Genomic DNA, 24139 nt, shown 5'->3' with positions numbered 1-24139 from the left:
CCTGAGGAGCAGGTGTGGCTTTTGCTACTGCCTCAGTGCATACCATTTGGTGCTCTGACAGAACGAGGAGCGAGAAAACAAGTAAAAATGAGAACTGTAACACACCACTCTACCCAGATGAAAACCAGTGAGCTCTACACACACACACACACACACACAAAGGGTTGGGGGGGCATGGCGGAGGCATTCTCCAGAAAAATGGCTTGGGTTGCATTGAAGACAGTGATTTTCATGTCTCTGGGTTGCTACTACTTCCATTCATGTTAATCTCGGTTTAAAAAGCATAGTGTGTTTTGGAATGACTTTTTAGTATAACAAATGTAAACCTGAGGTTTGGAGGTGAACGGAGGCCCTCAAGTACATACCCTTAGGGCCTTCCTTCTCCCACCAAGAAATGAAGAGCAACTGCCACGTGATCAACTTGATTCAGAAAACCGTCCGGTTGGCATTAGCCTTTGCATTACAAAGATTTCGGCATCCTGCAGCTTTTTCATTTATTTGGTTGGTTGGTTGGTTGTTCTACTTCCCCCTTTCCTTTCCTTTTCCCTAGACTTCCCTATATGCAACAACATCACGGCTCCCAAACTGATGGTACAGGAGAGGAAGGAGGGACCTCTGGAATCTCTAGGATGAACGAGAAGAGGGAGACCACAGAAGGTCTGTGGCTCTCCCACGGCCTGCACAGTAAGATTATATACTCAGTAAGGCAACCCCAAATCCCTCAGTAAGTTCAAGTGTCCCAGCTACAAAAGCAAATGGCACCGGAGAATGGAAGAGAGGCCACCAAGTGGCACACAGGGGCTGTTTCTGAAGATTTCAACGTACCTGCACTTCACTCACTCCGCTGACTTTCTCCCAAATGCAAAGCAAGAGTCCATTTTTATCAGTGCTTTTTCTCATACACTAACAAAGATGGCTTTTAATGTAAAATTTTGAGCTAGAAGGTGCTAGAGTTTTCTAAATCTAACTTACTCATTTTTCAAAGAAACAGCAGCTCTAAGAAATGACATGGATCTCTCAAGGCCAGAACCTTAGCTGAGAGTCTGCCCTGTTGGCATTCAGTGTGGCGATTAGCACAGGTCTCCCAGCCAAAACATATTATTTTATCAAAACAGTAAAGCCATTGTTTCTTCCATACGAGTCATTATAAGCTGTTCATTTTCATTTTTGTGAGGAGGAAAAAAGGCAAGTTATATAACTACTTTCAAATCAAAATTTTTACAATGACCTGATGGTAAATAAAACGGTAGTTAAATATTTATATCATTTCAGTCTAACAATCAGGTTAAATCAAGAGAACTCTAAAAATTAGCTATCAGTAAATAAATGCTAAAAATGATATATGTAATTTTAGAATATTCTCACATGCAATGAACATGTACCATATGCACAGACGCATGCACACAGACAGCAGCAAATACAAACCTGCACACTGAAAAACGTAAATGGTATCTCAATCGTGAACCAAGTAGAAAGATGCGCACACCATGATCTAAAATTGGGTACAATTTCAGTCCTGTGGAAAGAGACAATCGTACCTACATGCTTTTTTTTTTTTTTTTTAAAGAATGCATTATGAAGAAAAGTAGCTGAGAAAGCTTAGTCACTTTTTTGTGGCTTACAGCTTTTTTCTCCTCTTTTATTCCAGGCTTAAACAAAGTTCAGTGGGGCATCAAAATGCCTGTTTTAAATTACAGTCTGTATTTTAAAATAGAATGCACGCACGGCATGTTCCTGAAGCTAGGGGGTGGGAGTGTTATTCACGGAAAATTGAAGGCTTGTTGAGTCAATAATCTTCTTTCACACAGTAACAATTTTCAGCTAAAATTTCTTGACCCAAACAAAGGAAAACAAGACCATTCAGTTATTTTACAACAATTTAGAGAAGGCAAAAGAAAAAGATGAGAAAAAAAGAGAGACACCTCTAAAATCCTACATTGTGAGGGAAGAATAGGAAATTCTGGCTCAGGTAGAACCTTCTCTACATGTATTTATTTCCTCTCCTAAACTGACAGTTAACATTAAAAATTGTTACTTCCAGTCCCAAAGAAACATAAAAGCAAATAACCAGTCCACAAATGCTACTATGAGCTCCTGCTGGTTATATATCCCTTGTTATATAAAACAGATGTGTGCCTTCAGAGTTACCTGCGAAGTGAAAATCTGTAAATTAAAAGCTATTTTCCCACCTAACTTGGATAATATAAAGTAAAATGCATTCAACGCCTCACGCCGGCCATTGCCGGCAGGAGCTGGAGGTAGCAGATCCCAGTGCCCAGGAGAAGCAAGAGGAGGAGGAGGAGGAGGAGGAGGAGGAGGAGGAGGAGGAGGAGGAGGAGGAGGAGGATGGCAGGGGTGAAGATGGCATCTAGCCCAACACGGCAGGCACTGCCATGCCAAAACCAGAAGTGCAGACTAGGGTGAGAAGAGGGACCTCAGAACATTAGAGTCATGTGGTTTTTTTTCTTCTTTTTAGCATAAAAAATAAAAACTTACACTTGCAGGAGCTGGAGTCCTGCCCTGGCCTCTGCACCATTGCGGAGCTCCTTGTATGCTCTGCTCTAGGTGGCTCTAGACTCCCTGAGACCCACTCTGGCTCCCCTTTCTGCTGGCCTGAGGCCCCGTGGGGTCCGGGCTGCCTCTCTGGCCCAGGCATCCAGACCACAGAAGAGCTCTGTGGCCTCACAGAGGTCACTTGAAGAGCTGCAAGCTGGTCAAAGCCTGCCCATTCCTCATTTGTTATGGCAAAATTTGTATGCTGACTTTTCTATTAGCCAGGAATATCTGCATTTATCATCCCTTACTAATGAGCCTCATTTATCAACTATAGATCATCCTTATCCTTCTATTATCAAAACCAATATCCTGCAAATCAGTTATGTTTCAGCCTCTCTTAATCTCCAATTCTGTCTAGTGTCTATTTTTTTATAGTACTCCTTCATACTCCTTCATTAATTTTTTAGGAACTAATTGACACTCTTATAAAATGGGTTGAAATTCATTTCCCCCATATTTTAAATGGAAATTTTCAGAATACTATATGAAAAAGTTTGCAGGGGCATGCTTAGTTGAAATGTGTTTTAAAAAATTAAATTCTTAAAATTAATGCATTACCACTAAGCAAATATCTCAGCTATGACAAATTTAGAATTTTATTTTAAAGGAACTGAGTATGTCAACTTAGAAACACTTTGCACACAAACATCTGAATTATTTAAAAGCAAACTATAGTTCTTTCTCAATATTAATTTATTCAGATTTTCCATTATATTTAGCTTGTTTTTTTCCTGGAAGAATTCCAAACTGTTGAGGTTTTATTGAATTTTCATTTACAGAACAAATATTTAAATGGAAGATTGTTTTGAAAGAAGGAGAGAGACATACTTTCCTACTTCCTACCTTGTTCACGTTCAAGCATTATCCTCTATTTTCAAAATGACTATCAATATCATGAAAATATCCTAGGGAACAAAATCACAGGATAGCACATCCTAAAGAAATAATCCATTTTGGAAAATAAACATCTGTCAGAGTCATTATATTTTCTAAATTCAGGTTTTCCAGCAAGGTCCTGAAATGCTCTTCTTAATCTTAATCCAAAAATAACTGATATCCCCAGATAGAATACACCAGCGATTAAAATTATGTTCAAGAACTTGATGAATCCTAAGAAGCTGAAGTACTGGGTGTTCCCTTTAAAACTTCCCCAAGACATCAAAATGTGTCTGTACCTTTGGTTTTGAAACTATGCAAATGATAAGGTACACCTGTAGATGTTCTGGGGGACAGGGCACCATCCTTCAGAGAACCTCCTCTTCCTCCCTGGCACAGGAGGCTTCCATTTTATCAAGTATTTTCTCTAAAACTCTAAAACTCAACACACCCTAATAACATTTTGGGAATACTGAAAATAAACAGCTCAAGTCTTCAGCTACACACAGGCATCATCCGTGCCTGAACACTGAGATAAGCCTGACGACAGATACGGGTTTTCCTTCATTAACTTATACTTTTTTTAGTGTTCATAATGATTTGAGAAGGATCAATCAACGGAAGACAGCTCCCCTCTTAACCTTTTAAGGACAACCATTTAAATCAACCTCAAACAAAAAGGTTTCAAAATACTTCATTCAATAGCCATATATCTAATTCTTACCTGGTAGATTTTAACTTTTGCCAAAACCTGCCAACTAACAGGTTGAGATGGTCTTTTCTTTTTATATTTCTAGCTGGGTTGGACTGAGAACTAGCAAAAAGCTGAAGCCAGTTAAAAAGTTATTCCGGGTAGTTTCTAATCATTCACAAGAACTATATTATCCAATCTACATGCTTAGAACATCCATATTAATGTCATCAATAATCAAATACGCTTCCAAAATACGTGACCTTTTACCAGTAACCAACATAAGTGTCATTAAAGATTAAGAAACAAAAACCAACACAAACAAGAGTATTCTTCTTTAATTAAAGGCAGAACACTGCATGCTCTGCTGCTAATAGCCAAGCCCAAAGAATATTCTTGGTAATAAAAGTTTTCCAACCATTCTCTTTCAGGCTTCCAATATCCTGTTTAACACCCTCTATTTCAAAGAACGACCAGCATTTACTACCTCCTTCCTTTCACAAAGAGCCAAAAAACATATGCTTTATCTAAAGCCCAATATTTCCGTCTAATTGCAAACTAAACAAAAGTGCCATAAGCACTATTCGACACATTTAGGGATTTTTAGTTAACTCAGAAAGATCAAACCCTTTTCGTGTCAACCTCTTTAGATATTTCCTATTTAAGGAAGAAAGGGTCACAAAAAGGTTTTTAATGACCTGATGAGCCTTCTAGAATAGCCCATATTTATAGACGTATTTTACAAAGTCCTAACAAAGCAGTCCATTTTCAAACGCTCTTAGAATATGACGGCCAAACTGATTGTATTCTGTATCTTAGGTAAACAGAATAATGAACCTCCTATCTGAAATACAAAGCTAGCGGCATGCCTCTCTGAAGAATAAAACAAATTATTTATTTCTAAACTGAGGAATATTAACAACTCTTCAGGTCCCTGGAGGGAAAGCACTATAAGAAAGTGCTTATATAGTGTTTTATAAGAAAATAAAACTTCTTCCTTTTCCATGTTTACTTCCTTTTATACACGGTTATGAATATTTTATTAACTATCCATCTGTAATATAATTACTGAACTTATGATTACCATTTCTGTCAATTAATTTTTTATAAGTAAAAAATATGTATTACTAAGAACAGAATGCTTTCAGGGTATTTTTAGCTTAATTATGCAAAGTGTCCACTTCTTTTCTTAAAGCTATGGTAACCAAGGTAAATCCAAACATCACTTGGTAAAATAGAATCATTTGAAGAATAATACACGCCTGGCGATGCAGACGTCCACTCATTTAATCACTCAGCAGCACCAGCACAAAGAGAGCACAGGTGCCCCGGGGGCCATTCAATGCCACCTAACAGACCCCTTAGCAATTAAAAGAAAATTCTGAAACTGAGGAAGTCAATTTATTTAAAAATCATTTTTATAGAAATTTTTGAGGAAAATATTTACTGAACAGGACATAATAAATACCACGAAAAGCTTCCAGTCAAACAGGGGAGCCAAAACAATGTTCAGGATAACTATAATAAAAGGGTAAATAATAAATGTCACAAGAGGTGAAAATTTAACTGAACATTCAACAAAAAGTGTATTAAACCCATATTTGAGGGCTATCTTGAAACATAAATTGAGGGATATGCAATGTTTATGAAACAAGAAATTAAGTAAGTGACAGCATCTTTTAGACCTTCCACTGTGTCTTTAGCTTAAATGCTGGGCTTATTTCATACCAATATTAGAGGTTGTGAAAGCTAAATGTGCTCAAATTTTAAGTGATAATAGTCTAAGAAAGAGAACTCTTCAATGTTAAGATTCATCAATAGCAGTAATACCAAGGATGTATAAACTAATATACCTCAACAGGGAAATGCTGTATGACTAAGAGGTATAGAAATAAGTGGACAATATTAAGGAGGATTTGTTCAGAGCTTAGGTCTGAGTCCACTAAGCAAAAAGTAAATATGACTGGTCATGGCCCCAAGACAACAAGAGAACAAGTTATTAATTTATCAATCATTTGCTTTGTGCAGATGATGTGAAGATCTATCCAAGTTAGCTGGAAAATAGAACTGCATTGCCTACTGAAGGTCATGAAGAATTTAATGACATGCAAATATAGAAAAACAGGATCAAACAACAGTGAGGACAACTTGCTGAGGGATCAAATGATAGATGTAGCATAAAGATACTGGAAATGCCTTCATTTCTTATAATGGAAAGTTGTTACGTTGTAACAAACATGCTAAAAGAAAAATATACTTAGGATACAGGTAGAAAATGTCACATGCAGAAACATATAACAAACCTATCTCAATGTAAGCAAAAAGACTAAGAAATTACTACTTGAGAGGCATTCTTGTCATCGTCATTATATAAAATGAATAGAATAATTACACATTAGAATCACTATGCTGCATTTCATAAACGGTACAGATAACACAATACACTTAATTCCAAATTACAAAACTACAGGTTTCAAATATCATGGATTGACTTTAGGTGAAAAGATAAAATTTACATCCCTGACACGTGAAAAGGAAAACCAGAGCACAAGAGTAAATCTACAAAGGATCCAATAGCAAATTCAGATGTGATAACAAATACAGCTTTATGGGCTCTCCACAATCAACCCAGCCAAGTTAGAGGACTACAGTATCTAATAAAAGCAACACTGTAAAATACAGACTATTAGAGCCATAACAGAGTATCAACAAATCATTCCCTGAAACCACAATGACCTTAGCTGTGTGCAACTTAATTATAAGTATCCACATAAATAAAAATATTTGTAAGCCCCATATAGAAAGCCCCTTTACACATGCAAAGCCCTTGTGGAAAACAAAAAAACTGGTGTAATAAATTTCATTTAAATAAAGCCAAATTTCATCCTAACAGATTGGGGGTTTCAGGTATAGCAGGTTATCTTACAGTTTGTCCTTTATTCAGTGACTGAATCTTCCACACACTTAACATAAAACCTGGAAACTCTGTTCTCTAAAAAGAGATTACTGAAATGTGCTTGAAGAACTACTGAGTCAACCAGCATCTTATTTATCTGTGAGTTACAAAAACAGAAAGAAAATACCAATAGGGGTATTTCATTAAAAAAACAAAAAAACTTACATTAGGACAACTTTAAATACTTTTGGGAAGTAGGCAAGATAAAGGTTAAAGAAGATAGCTGTTACACATACACAACAAGATAGAAATAGAACAATTCAGAAAACATTTAAACGGTTGATGACTATATTCATCTCCTAAATGCTTTCATCCACTTTTCCAGCAATCTAGTTAAAAGCTCCTATCCCAGAGCAAACTCTTCAGTCAGTTATCTGAAACTACAATACTTCATGCCATCCCTAATAACACTGTAGAATTAGCTGAATGTCAACCATCCATTCCAACACAGATTCATGGCAAAAGGCATCTACTAGTGAGTGATGCTGAAGTTTTTGAGTAGATATGAAGAAAGCAGTTTGCCACAAAGTATTCTTACAGCTATGCAGAAAATCTGCATCCATTTATGACAAATTTACCAACCTGTGTCACAGTACAATATCATCAGCCAGTGACAAATCTACAAGGTTGAGCTTCTACAAAACCACTAAAAAACTGGTGAAAAAACTGGAATTCACTGTTTATCTGGCTCCCATGCATCTATTTTAAATTTCATAGAGCCACAAAAGCTAATTTCCAAATATGTAGTAAATGTAGTATTTATCAACAGCATGCATGCCTCTCTCTCTCTCCTCCCTCTCTCTCACTCACGCGGACACACTACATGCTTACTAGGCTGTGAACTATCTGCTGAAGAAAGTTTAGCAGCATAAAACGCGAAATCCAACCCTATTTCCCTCCTTCAAAACCAAATACCTAGACAATAAATACATCAACACAACTAAAAGGGGGGAAAAAACGCCACAATAAGATTTCACCCTCTCTCACATAAAACTAAAAGGTATAAAAATTAGAGTTTCAAAAATACATCCATCAGATTCAAAGACAGCAGACATCCTGTGGTCATCACTTACCTTCTCTAAATCTGCATATACATCAAAATGTATATGGTATGGTATGCACGTCAAATGTCATGTATAACATTCACTACAAATGTTTGTTCTCATGTTTAGAAGTAATATAATAAATCTAAGTTAATGCAAACATAGTTGAAATTCCAATTAAAATCATGGCCATCCTGAATTCCCATCTTAAACAAACCTTCTCCATAGAAACTAGGCAATGACAATAATCCTTCAAATAAATGTAAAAATATTTATTTGTACAGATTTATTCTTTTTTTTTTTTTTTTTTTTTTTTTTGAGATAGAGTCTCGCTCTGTCGCCCAGACTGGAGTACAGTGGTGCGATCTCGGCTCACTGCAACCTCCGCCTCTGGGTTCAAGCGATACTCCTGCCTCAGCCTCCTGCAGACTTTTTCTTTTCGTTAATAAAGAAGACTTCCTTTAAATTAGGTTCTCTATAAAAAAGGCAAATTAAGAAGACATGAACTATTTATGGGCATCAACACGATACCCCATGTAATAGCCACTATTCCTATAAATAGAAACCTCAATCACCGTATACTATTTACTGGTGGAAATACTTAATAAACAGTTTTGTCATTTTTTTGTTGTTGTTGTCTTTTTTGAGATGATGTTTCACTCTTGTTGCCCAGACTGGAGTGCAATGGCACCATCTCAGCTCACCACAACCTCTGCCTCCCGGGTTCAAGCGATTCTCCTGCCTCAGCCTCCCGAGTAGCTGGGATTATAGGCATGCACCATCACGCCTGGTCAATTTTGTATTTTTAGTAGAGATAGGGTTTCTCCATGTTGGTCAGGCTGGTCTCGAACTCCTGACCTCAGGTGATCCGCGAACCTCGGCCTCCCAAAGTGCTGGGATTACAGGCGTGAGCCACCGCATCCGGCCTCAAATTTTAAACTACTTTCTTTTGGGAGATTTCTCATTACATAAATAGAAAGTCCTAGAAGAAATTCAAATTACTATCAGATATTTTATCTCATTATTTGTATCCTTTGCAAAGTGCAAATTTCTTTTAAGTTTTAACTCCTATAAGGACACCTCTGTTTTGTATCACTACCAAAAAGCAACAGCCTAAAGAAAGCTCAACTGTACAACAGCAATAACCGCCTGCACACACAAAATCGACCAGCCGCATAAAACCTTCCAACTGATGTCTACACTCTGCAACAGAGATATACACACATGAAATAGACTTATCCAGGACTACAGAGCTCCTAAAAGGTAAACCCTGAAAAATTAACCACAAAATATACCTAAAATCTAGAAACTTCTCAATCATGTCATAATATAAAGTAGAACAAACAGAAACAACAGCTCTTTCTAAAAATCTTTAACTCATCACAATTCCAAATCAGCACAATAATGTCTTACTGGTAAACTTGATGGTCTTTCTTGTTGTATTAAGTTCAAGTCTTCATGGTTAGGTTTTCCGGGGGCCAGAGGAGGTTGAGATCTAGTTCCATAGCCTTCCTGAGACATGTCCTAAAAAAACACAAACACAAAGCACTTCATAAACATCTCAATGAGTTGTAAGCTTCTTCAGTAACTAAAATTAAACAAAAGCTTGGCTGGGCACAGTGACTCATGCCTGTAATCCCAGCACTTTGGGAGATCAAGGCAGGCAGATCGCTTGAGCCCAGGAGTTCAAGACCAGCCTGGGCAATGTAGGGAGACTCCATCTCTACAAAAATAAAAAATTAGCTGAGTGTGGTGGTGCAGCTACTTGGGAGGCTGAGGCGGGAGAATAGCTTGAGCCTGGAGGTGGAGGCTGCAGTGAACTTTGACCACACCACTGTACTCCAGCCTGGGTGACAGACCAAGACCCTGTGTCAAACAAAACAGAACAAAACAAAACAAAAGCTTATCACAACCAACAACTAATGTTACATTTTAGCAGACATAAATATGTTATGGCTATAATTTAATACATTATCAGAAAGAAAAATTTTAAAAAGCAGTGAATCATTAACAGCAGAAATATAAACTATATATACATTTTTATATATATATATATAAAATTAACAACTAAATTTATTATGAGACCATACCAAGTACTGTATTTGAGTTTTGCAGGAAGAAGACTAGTTCATAAAAATGGGGAGGGAGGTCAGCTGTAGCCAAACCAAACTGTCTTTGAACCCAGAGCAAACCAAAAGCTCTCTGTATTGTTGAATTCCGATTTTGGTCAAACTGTCTTTAATATTACCTCAAAAAATGGAAATAACTAACGAAAACCTTACTATCAACTACATCTGAACACGTCCTCTCAATTACCCACAAAACAGCATAAGTCGTTATTAAGCTCATAGAATCCGGGGTCTGTACAAAACCAAAAAACATTCATCTACAGAACTCCATATGTTCATGGGGCACAGTTTTCAGAGAACCACCATAAAGAAGAAAACAACAGTGGGGAACAAAACACACCCAAAAAACCTGAATGGGGACAGTAAACATAATTAACACGGCCTTTCTGGCATCTTGTCAAACACTCTTCCGTATTCTGCATGGCTTCAGCATTGTGCTGAAATAATTAGCATATATGACCCAAACACCACACCACACCACATTTACTGTACACCAGATCCCTAGCTACCTAACTGTATGTCAGCTACTAAACATTCCACCACCATTTCCCCCTGAAGTCAAACAGCAGGACAGAATTGTTAAATACCTATTATAGCATGTCTCAATTGGCACTGAAAGTTGAAGAACCAGTTTCTAATTGAAGAGAAAAAAAGAATGGAAAATATTGCTTTAAAATAAAATTATCTCCCTTCCCTTGTCAGTTCAAATATGTGCTGGCATTAAAGAAACATCATATACAAGTTCTACTTCTGTTAAGTCCCTGGAATATTGCTTTAAAAATTAATGTTTACTACTTGAAATCCTATAAAAAGCTTCTGCTGTCCCACCCCTTTCTTGCACACTTAAAATTACATGGCTTCTTAAGCCAGGAAACTTTGGACCAATAGCTGGTACCACAAAGTACACAAGCTGTACAAACTAGATTTAACCAGCCTAGTGTTGGTTCGACCTGCCTTTCAACAGGCTCTGAAATACAGGAGCGTGCCAATAATTCCAGCTTTTCCCATGTAACCATTCTTCCCTTTAAATACATCTCTATCAAAAAACAAACAAACAAACAAAACCCTCAGATATTTAACCTCTACTAGTAATGCACCCAGTTCATATCATATTTTTCTAAGAGAATTCAATCCTATTTGTCCAGTTTTGCTTTGATAACAATAAGGTGAGAGTAAGCACAGGCAATCCAAGGACACTTAAAGAGTGGCTCTGCAATCTGGTTGCCAGCAGAGGGTGACAATTAAGCTTGTGGGGTACAAAAGCAAAGGCTGAAAGATTATGACCATTCCCCCCACCACCTTCCCCCACAAACACCACGTTTCTTCCAGATCCTAGATTTCCACTTGTCACACAGACTTCCTGCTGGGTGCCCTGCAGGTTCCTTTCCATAAACAGCATGGATTTCAAGTCAAGCAGGGCACAAGGCCTCTATTCAGGGGCCTTCACCCTGTTACAAAAAAGCACAAAGGTGCAGGACAGCCTCACAATGGGCAAACAAATGAGCAGACCCCGCCTCCTCCTCCAACACACGTGCACACAGTTTCTGCCCAATGCCTAGGCTCTCTCTTTTTTTTTTTTTTTTAAGTAAACTTTAGCTAGGAAATAGTAACAGGCTCAAAAGTCCTATGCATATTACCCTTTTATGTTTCTTTTTATTCTCTCTTCTTCACTCAATGAACTGCTTTCTAAAGAAGTTGAAAAAGATCATTACAACTACAGTGGATAAACATTTCAATTTAGACATCATCCCCCTAAAATAAGCAACACAGACTAACAGACTACGAAAGCTATTAGAAAAATGTATTGTGGCCTTACAATTCCCTCTTTAAGGCCTTAAAAGTTCAAAACAATTAGATTCCACCAAAATCTCCAATACTATTCCTAACCACAAGAAGCTTTCAGCTATTAAGTACAGTTGGAAATAAAATCAAAACAAAATTTAAGTGAGAACTATTGAACAGGAAACTTGTTCTGCCTCAGTTTATGTTTGAACATGAGTATTGATTTAATAAGGGAGCACACAGAAAAGGTGCCAAGTTGAAACCTATAGCAATCATCAACTATATATATACTTACAATGGGACTATAAAGTCTGTTTGGCTGCTTTAATAACGATATAAAAATATTCCATACGAAACTTGAGCTTTTTCATCTTAAAAGCTGTATTTATTTTTTGTTACATACTTATTTTCATCTCAAGAAGAGTAAATAGACAGTAAGAAGGCAATGACAGCATCAGAAAATAAAGAATATGTTCAGCATCATATTTTATAAACAAAGAAGCACAGCTTTACACTTTAAAACATTACTGCCATCTTTGGTTATTTGTAAGTTTAAGCAGCCAGTGAACACCAGTGTGTAAACCAATATACGCATATAAATAATGACATTCATCTGCTGTATATATAAAGAGTCGTAACTCTTTAAAAGAATACCATATTGTGATAATACTGCAATGCACAAGAACCAGGCAATGGGAATGAGGTTTTCCCTTTCAGAATTCGTCAGTACTATTTTTTATACATCTCACTCACAATCTTTTAACCATTGATGGACTCTGGCCTTAACCTTCTTTATGTTATGTCAAAGGTTAAAGGGAAACTGACTCCCAAAAGTGTGAAAAAAAGTTTAGGGTAGTAATAATTACACATTTGTTTCAGAAATTTTCAGTTTGGTATTTCTTTCCCTTTTTTTTTTTTTTTTTTTTTTAAGAAACAAGGTCTCACTCTATGGCTCAGCCTAATCATAGCTCACCGTAGCCTCTAACTCCCAGGCTCAAGCAATCCTCCCGCCTCAGCCACCCAAGTCCCCCTAGTAGCTAGGACTACAGGCATATACCACCATGCCTGGCTAATTTTATTTTTATTTATTTATTTTAATTTTTTAAGGACGGAGTTTCGCTCTTGTTGCCTAGGCTGGAGTGCAATGCACAATCTCAGCTCACCGCAACCTCCACCTCCCGGGTTCAAGTGATCCTCCTGCCTCAGCCGCCCGAGTAGCTGGCATTATAGGCATGCACCACCATGCCTGGCTAATTTTGTATCTTTAGGAGAGACGAGGTTTCTCTATGTTGGTCAGGCTGGTCTCGAACTTGCGACCTCAGGTGATCTGCCTGCCTCAACCTCTCAAAGTGCTGGGATTACAGGCATGAGCCACCATGCCCGGCCTAATTTATTTATTTTGAGAGATGGGGGTGTCACTATGCTTCCCAGGCTGGTCTCCCACTACTGGCCTCAAGTGATTCTCCTGCCTTCGGCTCCCAAAGTGCTGAAAATCAGTAATGAGTCACTGTCTCCAGGCCTCTTTTGACACATGTCAGAGAAGCTGACTGAATGCCCACTATGGGCTTATTTCCTTTGCTGGGTACTTGAACATATCACAGTATGAAATGAAACATGACCAGGAAGAAAACACTAGAATCCCACTTCTACTACAGGAAAGAGTAAAGATAACTATTACAAGGGCCTAGTAGAAAGGCCAGGAGCAGGAGTGCTTCTGTTTTATTAGGAAATGAATAAAATCCTATTGGCAATAAGTAACTTTGAATAAAATGTAGAATAACCAAAATGTCAAAGACCCTTTTTAAAAAATTAAAAAGGGAAAACATTCCTATGGTATAAGCTTTGAATTTTTTTTTTTTTTTTTTTAAAGAGACTGAGTCTCGCTCTGTCGTCCAGGCTGGAGTGCAGTGGCGCGATCTTGGCTCCCTGCAACCACCACCTCCCGGGTTCAAGAGATTCTCCTGCCTCAGCCTCCCGAGTAACTGGGACTACAGGCATGTGCCACCACGCCTGGCTAATTTTTTGTGTTTTTAGTAGAGACGGGGTTTCACTGTGTTAGCCAGAATGGTCTCTATCTCCTGATCTTGTGATCCGTCCACCTCAGCCTCCCAAAGCACTGGGATTACAGGCATGAGCCACTGCACCTGGCCAAGCTTTGGATTTTTTTATTTACCTTTCTGCAATTTTTCAATGTGTTACCAAGTTCAAATGTGAATTTAAATCCTTTTTCCTTTATATATAACTAGAGCATATTTTCTGTAAACAGCATATTGTTCAGCCTCTTAACAATATATTGGAGAGCTCATTCTATATCTACAACTAAATATCTACTTTATTCTTTTTTTTTTTATGGTCGCACAACAATGCATTATTTGTAGGTACAGTAACGTATTTAACTAGTCACTTATTGATGTACATTTAGGTTGTTTCCAGTCTTCCCTTCTTCATACAGCACAGCATCCTTATGCATACATCTTCATATGAAAATCTCTGCAGCATAAATCTTTACAAGTCAAATTTCCATCAAAGGGAAATTGTCCATTTTCACACTGCTATGAAGAAATACCTAAGACTGCTTAATTTACAAAGAAAACAGGTGTAATTGGCTCGCAGTTCTGCAGGCCGTACAGGAAGCATGGCAGTTTCTGCTTCTGAGGAGGCCTCAGGAAGCTTCCAATCATGGTGGAAGGCAAAAGGGGAGTGGGGTGTCTCACACAGCGGGAGCAGCAAGGGAGAGCAGGGAGGTGCTATACACTTTTAAACAACCAGGTCTCATGAGAACTCACTCACTATCACAAGAACAGCCCCAAGAGGATGGTCTGAAACTTTCTTATTCAAGAGAAACCGCCCCCATGATCCAATCGTCTCCCACCTGGCCCCACCTCCGACACCAGGGATTACACTTAGACACGAGATCTGGGTGGAGACACAGATCCAAACTGTATCAGATTGCTACAGGTGAAATTTTTACATATACTGACAAATTGTTCTTAACAAAGAAAGTGTCAATTTATACTCACAGTCCATCATTTTGGAATAGAACAAAACTTACTCCAGGTATCAAACTACATCATGTGAAAAAGTAGCAAAACCAGAGCAGGGGATGAGTGGGAAGATGGGTAGACAGTAACCAAAAAAAAAAAGAAAGAAAAAGAAAAAAAAAGAATTTAAGAGCATATAGACTATAAACTAAAGGATGACGGAGGAACGGAGGACAGGAAGGAGCGCCTTGGTCCCTGACAAACAACTGGCAATGGCACCTAGTAAGAGGTCAATGAGGAGGTCTCCAGATGCCAGCAAAATCCAACAAAGAGCGTCAGGTCAGAAACAAAATGCAACAGAGCTTCCATGGTGTCTTGATCTGGAATAAGTGATAACTGTCATGTTATGTAAGAAAAGTTTTTCCAATCCTCACATCAAGTACAGATGTGCTAGGAAGAGAGTTAAGATGGCCACATTGTTATGATCTTGCAATAATTCAGAAGGAGAGAATGAATGACGATTTGAGCAGTCTCAATAATTTCCTGATCCTTTTCCCTTCATGCTTTGGAAATTCCCTATCACCAATTCCAAATCCTAAAAGGGAAACAGAAGCCCATCCCAGCATGTGAGGGTAGGGGGAGAGGTGGCTGGGACTACCTCCACAGAGAGGATGCCTGGTGGCCACACAGCCTGCCACGGTTTAGTGAAATCATCCCTAGGCTTTGGACGTCTGGCGTGCTATTGACCTCCCTCCACTTTCTGTGTGTAGACGAATTTAAAATATCATTTCCAAAAAGAAAGCGATTAAATTCATACAACATGCACGTCAAGGATGGCACGCTCAGCCCTTGGCACCTCAGGAAAGCCCCAATGACAGCTCATATTCACAAGAGGGGACTTGTGACAGGTACTGTGCACAGAGGTAGTGTGCACAGGGGTAGTGTGTGCAGTTCGTCCTAATGACACCACCACAAGATAGTTGCTATTGCTACCTCGTTTCTTCCTACCAGGAAACAAAAACTGAAGTCATTTGCAGAGCTAGCTTATGAGCACTGTGCTGGAGTATCTGCAAGTGATGGATATCTCTTCATTTCTATAATAACTGTACACTAGAGACAACTGGAAGCGTCAAACACTATCACATAATAAGGGATTGAATATAATTTTTACTTTTTAAGGTTTTAGCCTGGGCTTCATATATTCCCCTAAAATCTCTTTTGAAAAATTACAATCTTAAGTAGTTTATATGTGGAACACTTCTAAAATATCAACTCCAGTATCATGAATAAGTAAGAAATGCTAAAATGAAAAATTCTCTTCCACAGGTGTGAAGGCAAGGCCGCACTCCTTATCATCAAGCATTACTAGAAGCCCACAGGCTGGCGGGGCAGCCAGGTGAAGGAGCCCGCCCACCAGATTATGTTCTTTAAGGATCTTCTACCAGCTCTTCTCTTTCCCCTGTCCTTTAAGAACGGGGGCTCCTCGTGTCTGCACCCCAAGGACTCCATGTGGCCCCCCTGCTTGGTGATGATACCCAAATCTCTACAGGAGGTCCTTAACTACATCCTTAATGTCTGGACCTTTCGAGAGAGTGCCTTGCACTCATCGGGACAAGAAGTGACTCTCCCAAATGACCCCACAGACCTGTTTCTTCTCCCTTGGGCCCCCACCTCATCGAAGGTGAGCACCCAGATGAGATCGCTCAGAGCCACCCCACACAACTCATTATCTCTTCTGCAATCTGTGCATGTTTGACACATCGCCAAAGCCCAAATCATCATCCAGTCTGTCCCCTTCCTCCCGATCCAAGAGCCGACACCTGCACTGCGGTCAATGTTGCTGACTTCCTCAAATACGAGTGCTCAGAAAATGCCTCCCCAACGCCTACAGAAGGAAGTCTGAGTCCCAGTCTGGGCTCAGAAGAGCTCTTCAGGCACCCTCCGGCCACGAGGTCAGCTTCCACAGGGCCGGCCCCAGGGTGCAGAGCAAAACTGTGCTTCACCTGTTCAGCTGCCCGGGTCCCGTGGGCCACGCGGCCACTGCTCCTCGGTGCCTTGCAGCCGGTGCAAGTGGATGCCCTTCCTCCTCCTCACTCTCCTCAAGATCCTGCTAGAAGTTAACCCTATCACCCTCCAAAACAACTACCTCAAGCCAACTTCAAATGGGCTCCTCTTAAAGAAGTTAGAATGCCATATCTTAACTATCTGTTGTGTATGCCAAACTGGATACCATTTCTCCAAGACGGGGATGCTGTCGTCTTGGATTCCCAAGGGCCCAGCATGGTTGGGTACTGGATAACAGCCAGGTGAATGACTGAATGGTTTCTATGAGCTTACACTTAGAATTAGACACAGCAACACAAAAACAAGTGTATTAGGACAAACACATAAAACTGAACAAAACTTGGGCACACAGCCAAGAATATTTATCATGTTAACAGCTACTTGCCTGGTAAATGTGCTACAGAACACATTTTGCTGTTTGTTACAGGCAGTCTTATGGCAAAAGGATGACTGCAAAATAATGCAGTAAAAATATACTGGAAATTAAGACTGCAGAAAGCATCACTGAGGCCACCAGAATGGTGGTGGGGCTGAGGGTGGGGAAATCAAGACATTTGATGCTTACCAAAGAACAGATCAGGAATAAAATATCCTACCTCCCCAAAAATGATGAGTTTGGCAAAACCTACAGATCAAACCACTAATTTTAGGAAATAAAAAGGTCCAAGCAACATGTTAAACCATTGCAAATCAATCAGGAAATCCCAGGCTGTGGGAATTTCTACTAGACAGATGTCCCAGTTTCAATAAATAAACGGCAACAGAAAAAAACAAAGTGAGAGGACGAGAAGGAGAGGAGATGGAGGAAAATCCTAGAAATGAAGGGATTAAAAGATAACAACAAATTGTTAACACTGGACTTTATTTGGATCCCAATTCAAACTACCCCAGAATGTAAATTAAATAACAATATATACTCCACTTATGAGATTATTGGAAATTTGAACACTGATAATTGATATGAATAAACTATTTTAACGGTGATAGCTGTATTTTGTCTCTTTTTTAAAGTCCTTTATCTTTTAAAGGCACACACTGAAATATTTACCCATTAAATGATACAACATCTAGGCCAGGCGCAATGGCTCACACCTGTAATCCCAGTGCTTTGAGAGGCTGAGGCGGGTGGATCACGGGGTCAGGAGTTCGAGACCAGCCTGGCCATGGTGAAACCCTGTCTCTACTAAAAATACAAAAAATTAGCCAGGCATGGTGGCAGGCGCCTGTAATCCCAGCTACTCGGGAAGCTGAGGCAGGAGAATCGCTTGAACCCGGAAGGCGGAAGTTGCAGTGAGCCAAGACCGCACCACTGCACCCCAGCCTGGGCAACAGAGAGAGACTCCTTCTCAAAATAATAATAATATCTGGAAATGTACTTCAAAATAATAAAGGGGTCAGGGGATGGGGGCGTGAGACAGGAGAGGGTAGAGGTAAAACAAGATGAAGGTGGAGTGACATGTGCCAGATTCATTACACCATTATCTACTTGTGTTTACGTTTGAAAACTTCCTTTTAAATGAAAGTAAAGTTAATGGTATGAAAGGCAACTTCATGAACCTAGAGTGGGGCTGAGACTGACTATGGCTTTCATCTGAAAAACTATGCCTCCAACCTCCTCCCCTGTGAACACACATTAAGCATTAACCATAGAACTTTCAATCTTTCTGTTTCATAACGCCCCCACCCATTTTCATCTTTAACCTGTTTGCTGCACTATTAAATCCTAATGCTTAGCTCTCTTAAACAAACAAAACCCCTCCATGATCTTAACCAAATTGACCTTAACAATTTCATTTTTCCCCTAGGTTCCCAAAGTAAAACCTGCTCTTCTTGTTGACTCAGTGATCCTTGTTCAATCTGTTGATCTCAGCTCAGGGTGCCCTCCTAGCCTAAATCTGACACTCTGACTTTATCTTAGCCCCACCTCTTAAAGGCCTGGTGTCCTATTTCACCAGCTCCAAGAAGCCTTATGCAGCCACAGACCTCTTCTAAGCACCCTGAACCTTTGAGTTCAGACAAACCCAAATTCAAATGCCAACTTCACTATTCACCAGCTGTATGATGCCAAACAGCTTAGTTTCTTATTCTACCAGCCATATTGGGTGGCGATGGCCTATGCAGACCACAAGTGCATCACATCCACCTTCACTCCTCCTGCTTGTCTATCTCAGGCTCATGATGCTCAGAGAACAGGGGTGGAATGGGTCTCCTGCATATGCCATGATGAGTACTGTTCATTATCTGCTCAGAAGACTACTAAATCCCTTTAATTCTTCCCAGTTCACAGCGATGGTTTCCCTTCCCCTCTGCTCCAAAAATCTTTTAGTTTAGATAAAAATCATGTGTCCAAAGTGCAAATGTTTTTTGACTGCAACTAATTCCAGAGGCCAATTAGAAGCTTAAAACCATTTTTCTTCTAATAAACTACATATATTATTGATGAGTCCAAAGAATATTCAGGATATTATTTCTATCAATGCAAAGGAATAATTATTTCCAGACATTTTTTAACCTCTTCTTTTTTTTTTTTCTTTTTTTTAGAGAAAGGGTCTCACTGTGGTGCCCAGGTTGGACTGCAGTGGCATAATCATAGGTCACTGTGACCTCAAACTCCTGGGCTCAGTGGATCCTTTCTCCTAAGCCTCCTGAGTAGCTGGGAGTACAGGTGTGTGGCACCACACCCAACACAAAACCATTCTAGAAAAAGGACAGGCTTGTATCAGGTACTTCATGATGCTTTCCTACTGATAAGTCTCAGTCTTATTGACAAAGGACTCATCACTGCGAAACGCCTGCAATCCACAGAATGTCACCATGGCACAGACACCCATGTAAACAAGGACCTGCAGTCCCTGGCTTCAGTAAAGAGGAACCCCGAGGGGATTCGGAAGAAAAGAAGCAGCAACACCAAGAGCAGCCGTGTCCCCTAAGCTTAAGAAGCAAGAATCCTGGAGGCTGCTAATTTATATTCAAAACTTAAGACAAGCTTTTAAATTTGCCTTCTTTCGTAAGAAAGAAGTTTTCGTAAGACTTCTTCCTAAACTAAAAGTGGGCTCAGAATGAGAAAAGAAGCCACATGGTTGCCTAAAATTAATTTTCCTAAAATAAACAACATAATGATAGGCAAGACTAAAGACTAAAGTAGTTAAGATTTTTAATAATGAATGTATTTTAATAAAGTCATAAAGGCAAATGAGCCACAGTAAATGTTCTGCTCTCTATGCTTTTTGTAGGGAAAAAGTAACGTATCTAATAATTTAAAAAAATCTATACAACATCCAAGAATCTCAACTCCCTGTAACTTGTTACCTAAAGAATTCCTTTCCTCATCCGTAAAACCAAGATACAGTAGCTCCCCACCACCCTTACCCGTGGTTTCGCTTTCCATGATTTCAGTTACCCATGGTCAACTGTGGTTCAAAAATATTAAAAGGAAAAAATTCCAGAAATAAACAATTCACAATTTGTAATTGCCCACCTGGATGTTACTCCTCCCTTTGTGCGGCAAATCCACGTTGCAGGCGCTTCCCATCCACTGGTCACTTAGGAGCTGTTACCAGATCCAGTATCAGTGCTTGTGTTCAAATCACCCTTATTTTACTTCGTAACGGCCCCAAGGTGCCACAGTAGCGATGCTGGCAATCAATCAGCCAAAGAGAAGCTGTAAACTACTTCCTTTAAGTGAAAAGTTCTTGACTTAATAAGCAAAGAAAAAAGTAGCACATGCTGAGGTTGCTAAGATCTAGGGAAAGAATGAATCTTTTAACCTTGAAACTGTGAAGGAAAAACAAATTTGTGCACAGTGTGCACAGAGTTCAGTACTATCCACAGTTTCAGGCATCCACCGGGGATCTTGGAACTTATCCCATTCCCTGGCTAGCAAGGGGGACTACTGTATAAGGGACCTGCTATTAAGATACAGGAACCCACCGTCTAAAGTTGGATTCATGACCATGACACACTGCCTTCAGGCAATTAGCACTGTGCCTGGTGCCATTTAAATGTTCAATAAATGTCAGCTATTGTTATTTTTAAAAGCATATTTACAAATGAGAATCAGTCTGGCCACCATAGATTATGCCTGCAATCCCAGCACTTTGGGAGGCTGTGGCAGGAAGATCGTCTGAGGTCAGGAGTTCAAGACTAGCCTGGCCAACATGGTGAAACCCGTCTCTCCAAAAAATTAGCTGGGTATGGTGGCACACACCTGTAACCCCAGCTACTTGGGAGGCTGAGGCATGAGAATCACCTGAACCTGGAAGAAAGCAGAGGATGCAGTGAGCCGACATTGCACCACTGCCCTCCAGCCTGGGTAACAGAGCAAGACTCTGTCAAAAAAAAAAAAAAAAAAAAAAAAAAAGATGAGAATCAACTAATAGAACTTTATCCAGTGGCCATGAAGCTGACAACACGTTGGTAGTAACAGCAGCTGCTAATAATTCTACATCACTTACCGTCTATGAGGCACTCTCCTAAGTGCTTTGCTCATACAATAAACTCTTGGATTTTCACACTGACCCTATAAAGTAAGTACTATTTTACTCATGAAGAAACTTAGGTTGAGTAACCTGCCAAGGTCACTCAGTTGGCAAGTGGTGGAACAGGGATGGGAACCAAGATATTCTTTCTCTAGAGTGTGTGCACTTAACGATGCTCCTACCCACCAGATAAGGAGGCACTTCTGGACCCTACCTGACGGCTGACAATTCCCAACCTGAGGCTGGGGTCCAGGAATCTGAATTTCCCAGATTTGCCTATAAATTTCAAGGACTGTTGATTAAGTATAGTGTCAAATTTTCATTAAATTATAATTAAGTGAGTCCTACAATGTGGGGTTTTGGATATTACTCCATTACCTAGCATCTGTAGTAAGGCATTTTGCTGTAACATTAACAATGATTAATTTCCCGAGTAGATACCTGTCCACCCACGCTTCACCTATCCTCCTTGGGCCAGCGATGGTCTCATTTGTCTTACTGTGGTTACAGCAACAACTTGAGAAGATCATCATCAGCTTTGCAATGACATGGCCCTGCACTGGCATCTCACACTTGAAAGGCTAACTCTTGCTCTAAGAACCCAAGCCCCTTCCTCTCCTAGCCAAGAAGTAGACCACCACGGCACATGAGCCACAGACCTGAAGGGCCACAGGGGGCCTTCAGAAACTAACAACATCAGTTCTTGCTACCCCACTGAGGGACCATAACTCATATCTAGGGCCTGAATTCTCGACCTGGAGTAGAAGGGCTTTGAACACTCCCCTGAGAATACAGCAACTCTGTGATGCATGTATTTGTCTGGGAGGAGAATCTGTAGCTTTTACCAGATTTTCAAAGACTCCAGAAAGATTAAAGGGTAAGAACAGAGATGATCGACAATGGGATTTACCAAAACTGAGAACATCATGATTTCATAGAGATGTTTTAAACCAGATTAGCTGCAAATAACTACATTCAATATTGTAATACTTTTCTAAATAACTGAAATACAAATAAAAATTACTCAAGAATTTGCAAATATGTCATTAGTATCTGAATTAAACATGCAATAAAAGCCCAGACTGCTTAAGTAACTCTAGTCTGAAGAGCTATCTAGGCTGGGCACAGTGACTCACCCTGTAATCCCAACACCTTGGGAGGCCGAGGCGGGCGGATCACTTGAGGCAGGAGTTCGAGACCAGCCTGGCCAACATGGTGAAACCCTGTCTCTATTAAAAATATAAAAACATTAGCTGGGCGTGGTGGCACGCACCTGTAATCCCAGCTACTTGGGAGGCTGAGACAGGAGAACTGCTGGAACCCGGGAGGCAGAGGTTGCAGTGAGCCGAAACTGCACCACTGCACTCCAGCCTGGACGACACAGCGAGACTCTGTCTCAAAATGAAAAAGGGTGGGGGGCAACCTATACAGGACACCTTACGTTATTATCCATATGCTTCACTTAGAGAGATGGATACCATGGGGGGTTGCAAGTGGCATGACAGCAACCTGCGGAGACAGAGCTCCTGAGCCCACGTGCTGGATAAACAGGTCCAGAACTATTTTTTGTCAAAGAGAGTGAGGTAAAGAAGTGCCAGAAAGATCCTGCCTCAAAAGCCTGCCTTGCCAATTCGTCCCTAAAACTGTTGAGGGAGTTAATCTCAAAAGTTGTCTGATTTCTCTGTGAAATGCCTATAGAGTGAAAGCTAAAATAACTGAATGAAAGAGAGAGAGAAAAAAAGCTAGAAAAACAGAAGAAACAGCCAAAGACAATGAAAGATAAAGAAGCTTCTGTTGTTTTGCATTGTATCCATAATGCTTTCAAAATGCAAGAAGCATAAAGGATTCTGCCAAATTTTTTTACAAGTATGTATTACTTTTTGAAGTTTTTACAAGATGTTAAAATGGATCATTTGATTTACAAAATTATCTCTTTCCCCATTCTAAGAGTACAGACTTTCAGAGAAATAATATACTACAAAGAACTTAGCATCCAATTACTATCAACTTTACCAATCTTCTATGAAAGTAGACAGGCCACAGGCATCCCCTTTCTCTAAGAAATAGCAGAAAATGTGAATTTTTTAGAGATTCCCTTACATTTTGAGAGAGAGAGAGAGAGAGAGTGTGTGTGTGTGTGTGTGTGTGTGTGTGTGTGTATGTGTGTTCCCATCAAGTGGTGCTATTATTGTAGGAGACTTTTTACCTTTTAAACAGTCAAATTTCTATTTGGGGAAAAAAACAAAGATGACTCCAGAAATTTAAAGATTATCATCAATTACATAGAAATTAAATTAAAATAAAATTTATTTCTTTACCCACTTTATTTCTTTAGGCACTTTATGTTAAACACCTCCAATTTTCCAAGGAGGGCAAGCTATACATTCATTCCACTTTATGTTAAAATGAACACCTCCAACTTTCCAAGCAAGGTGAGTAATATATTCATCCTGAAGATAATCCCCTTCTGCTCTTCCATAAGGAAAGCAGACATGAGAACCATTGCTTTGAAGCAAGGATGACACACCAAATATCTGGCAACCGGTAAAACGGTGGGGTCCAGGGTCCTGGAGTCCCCCTGCT

At 39.7% G+C, this 24139-nt stretch overlaps 1 protein-coding gene across 8 annotated transcripts in view; it reads right to left on the bottom strand.

Annotated features, from left to right (window-relative positions):
- LOC105478732 (AT-rich interaction domain 1B) overlaps positions 1-24139 on the bottom strand; it is a 447840-nt gene that overhangs the window by 276393 nt on the left and 147308 nt on the right. For all 8 annotated transcript variants that reach the window (XM_024791918.2, XM_071096644.1, XM_071096638.1 and 5 more), the window contains exon 4: positions 9536-9646. In XM_024791918.2, coding sequence (XP_024647686.2) covers positions 9536-9646 — 111 coding nt within the window. The remainder of the gene's footprint in view (positions 1-9535; positions 9647-24139) is intronic.

This window comes from Macaca nemestrina, chromosome 5, assembly GCF_043159975.1.
Source record: "Macaca nemestrina isolate mMacNem1 chromosome 5, mMacNem.hap1, whole genome shotgun sequence".
NCBI classification, from domain to species: Eukaryota; Metazoa; Chordata; class Mammalia; order Primates; family Cercopithecidae; genus Macaca; species Macaca nemestrina.
The sequence above is the reverse complement of the archived record's forward strand: the minus strand, read 5'-3'. Positions and strand labels throughout refer to the sequence as shown.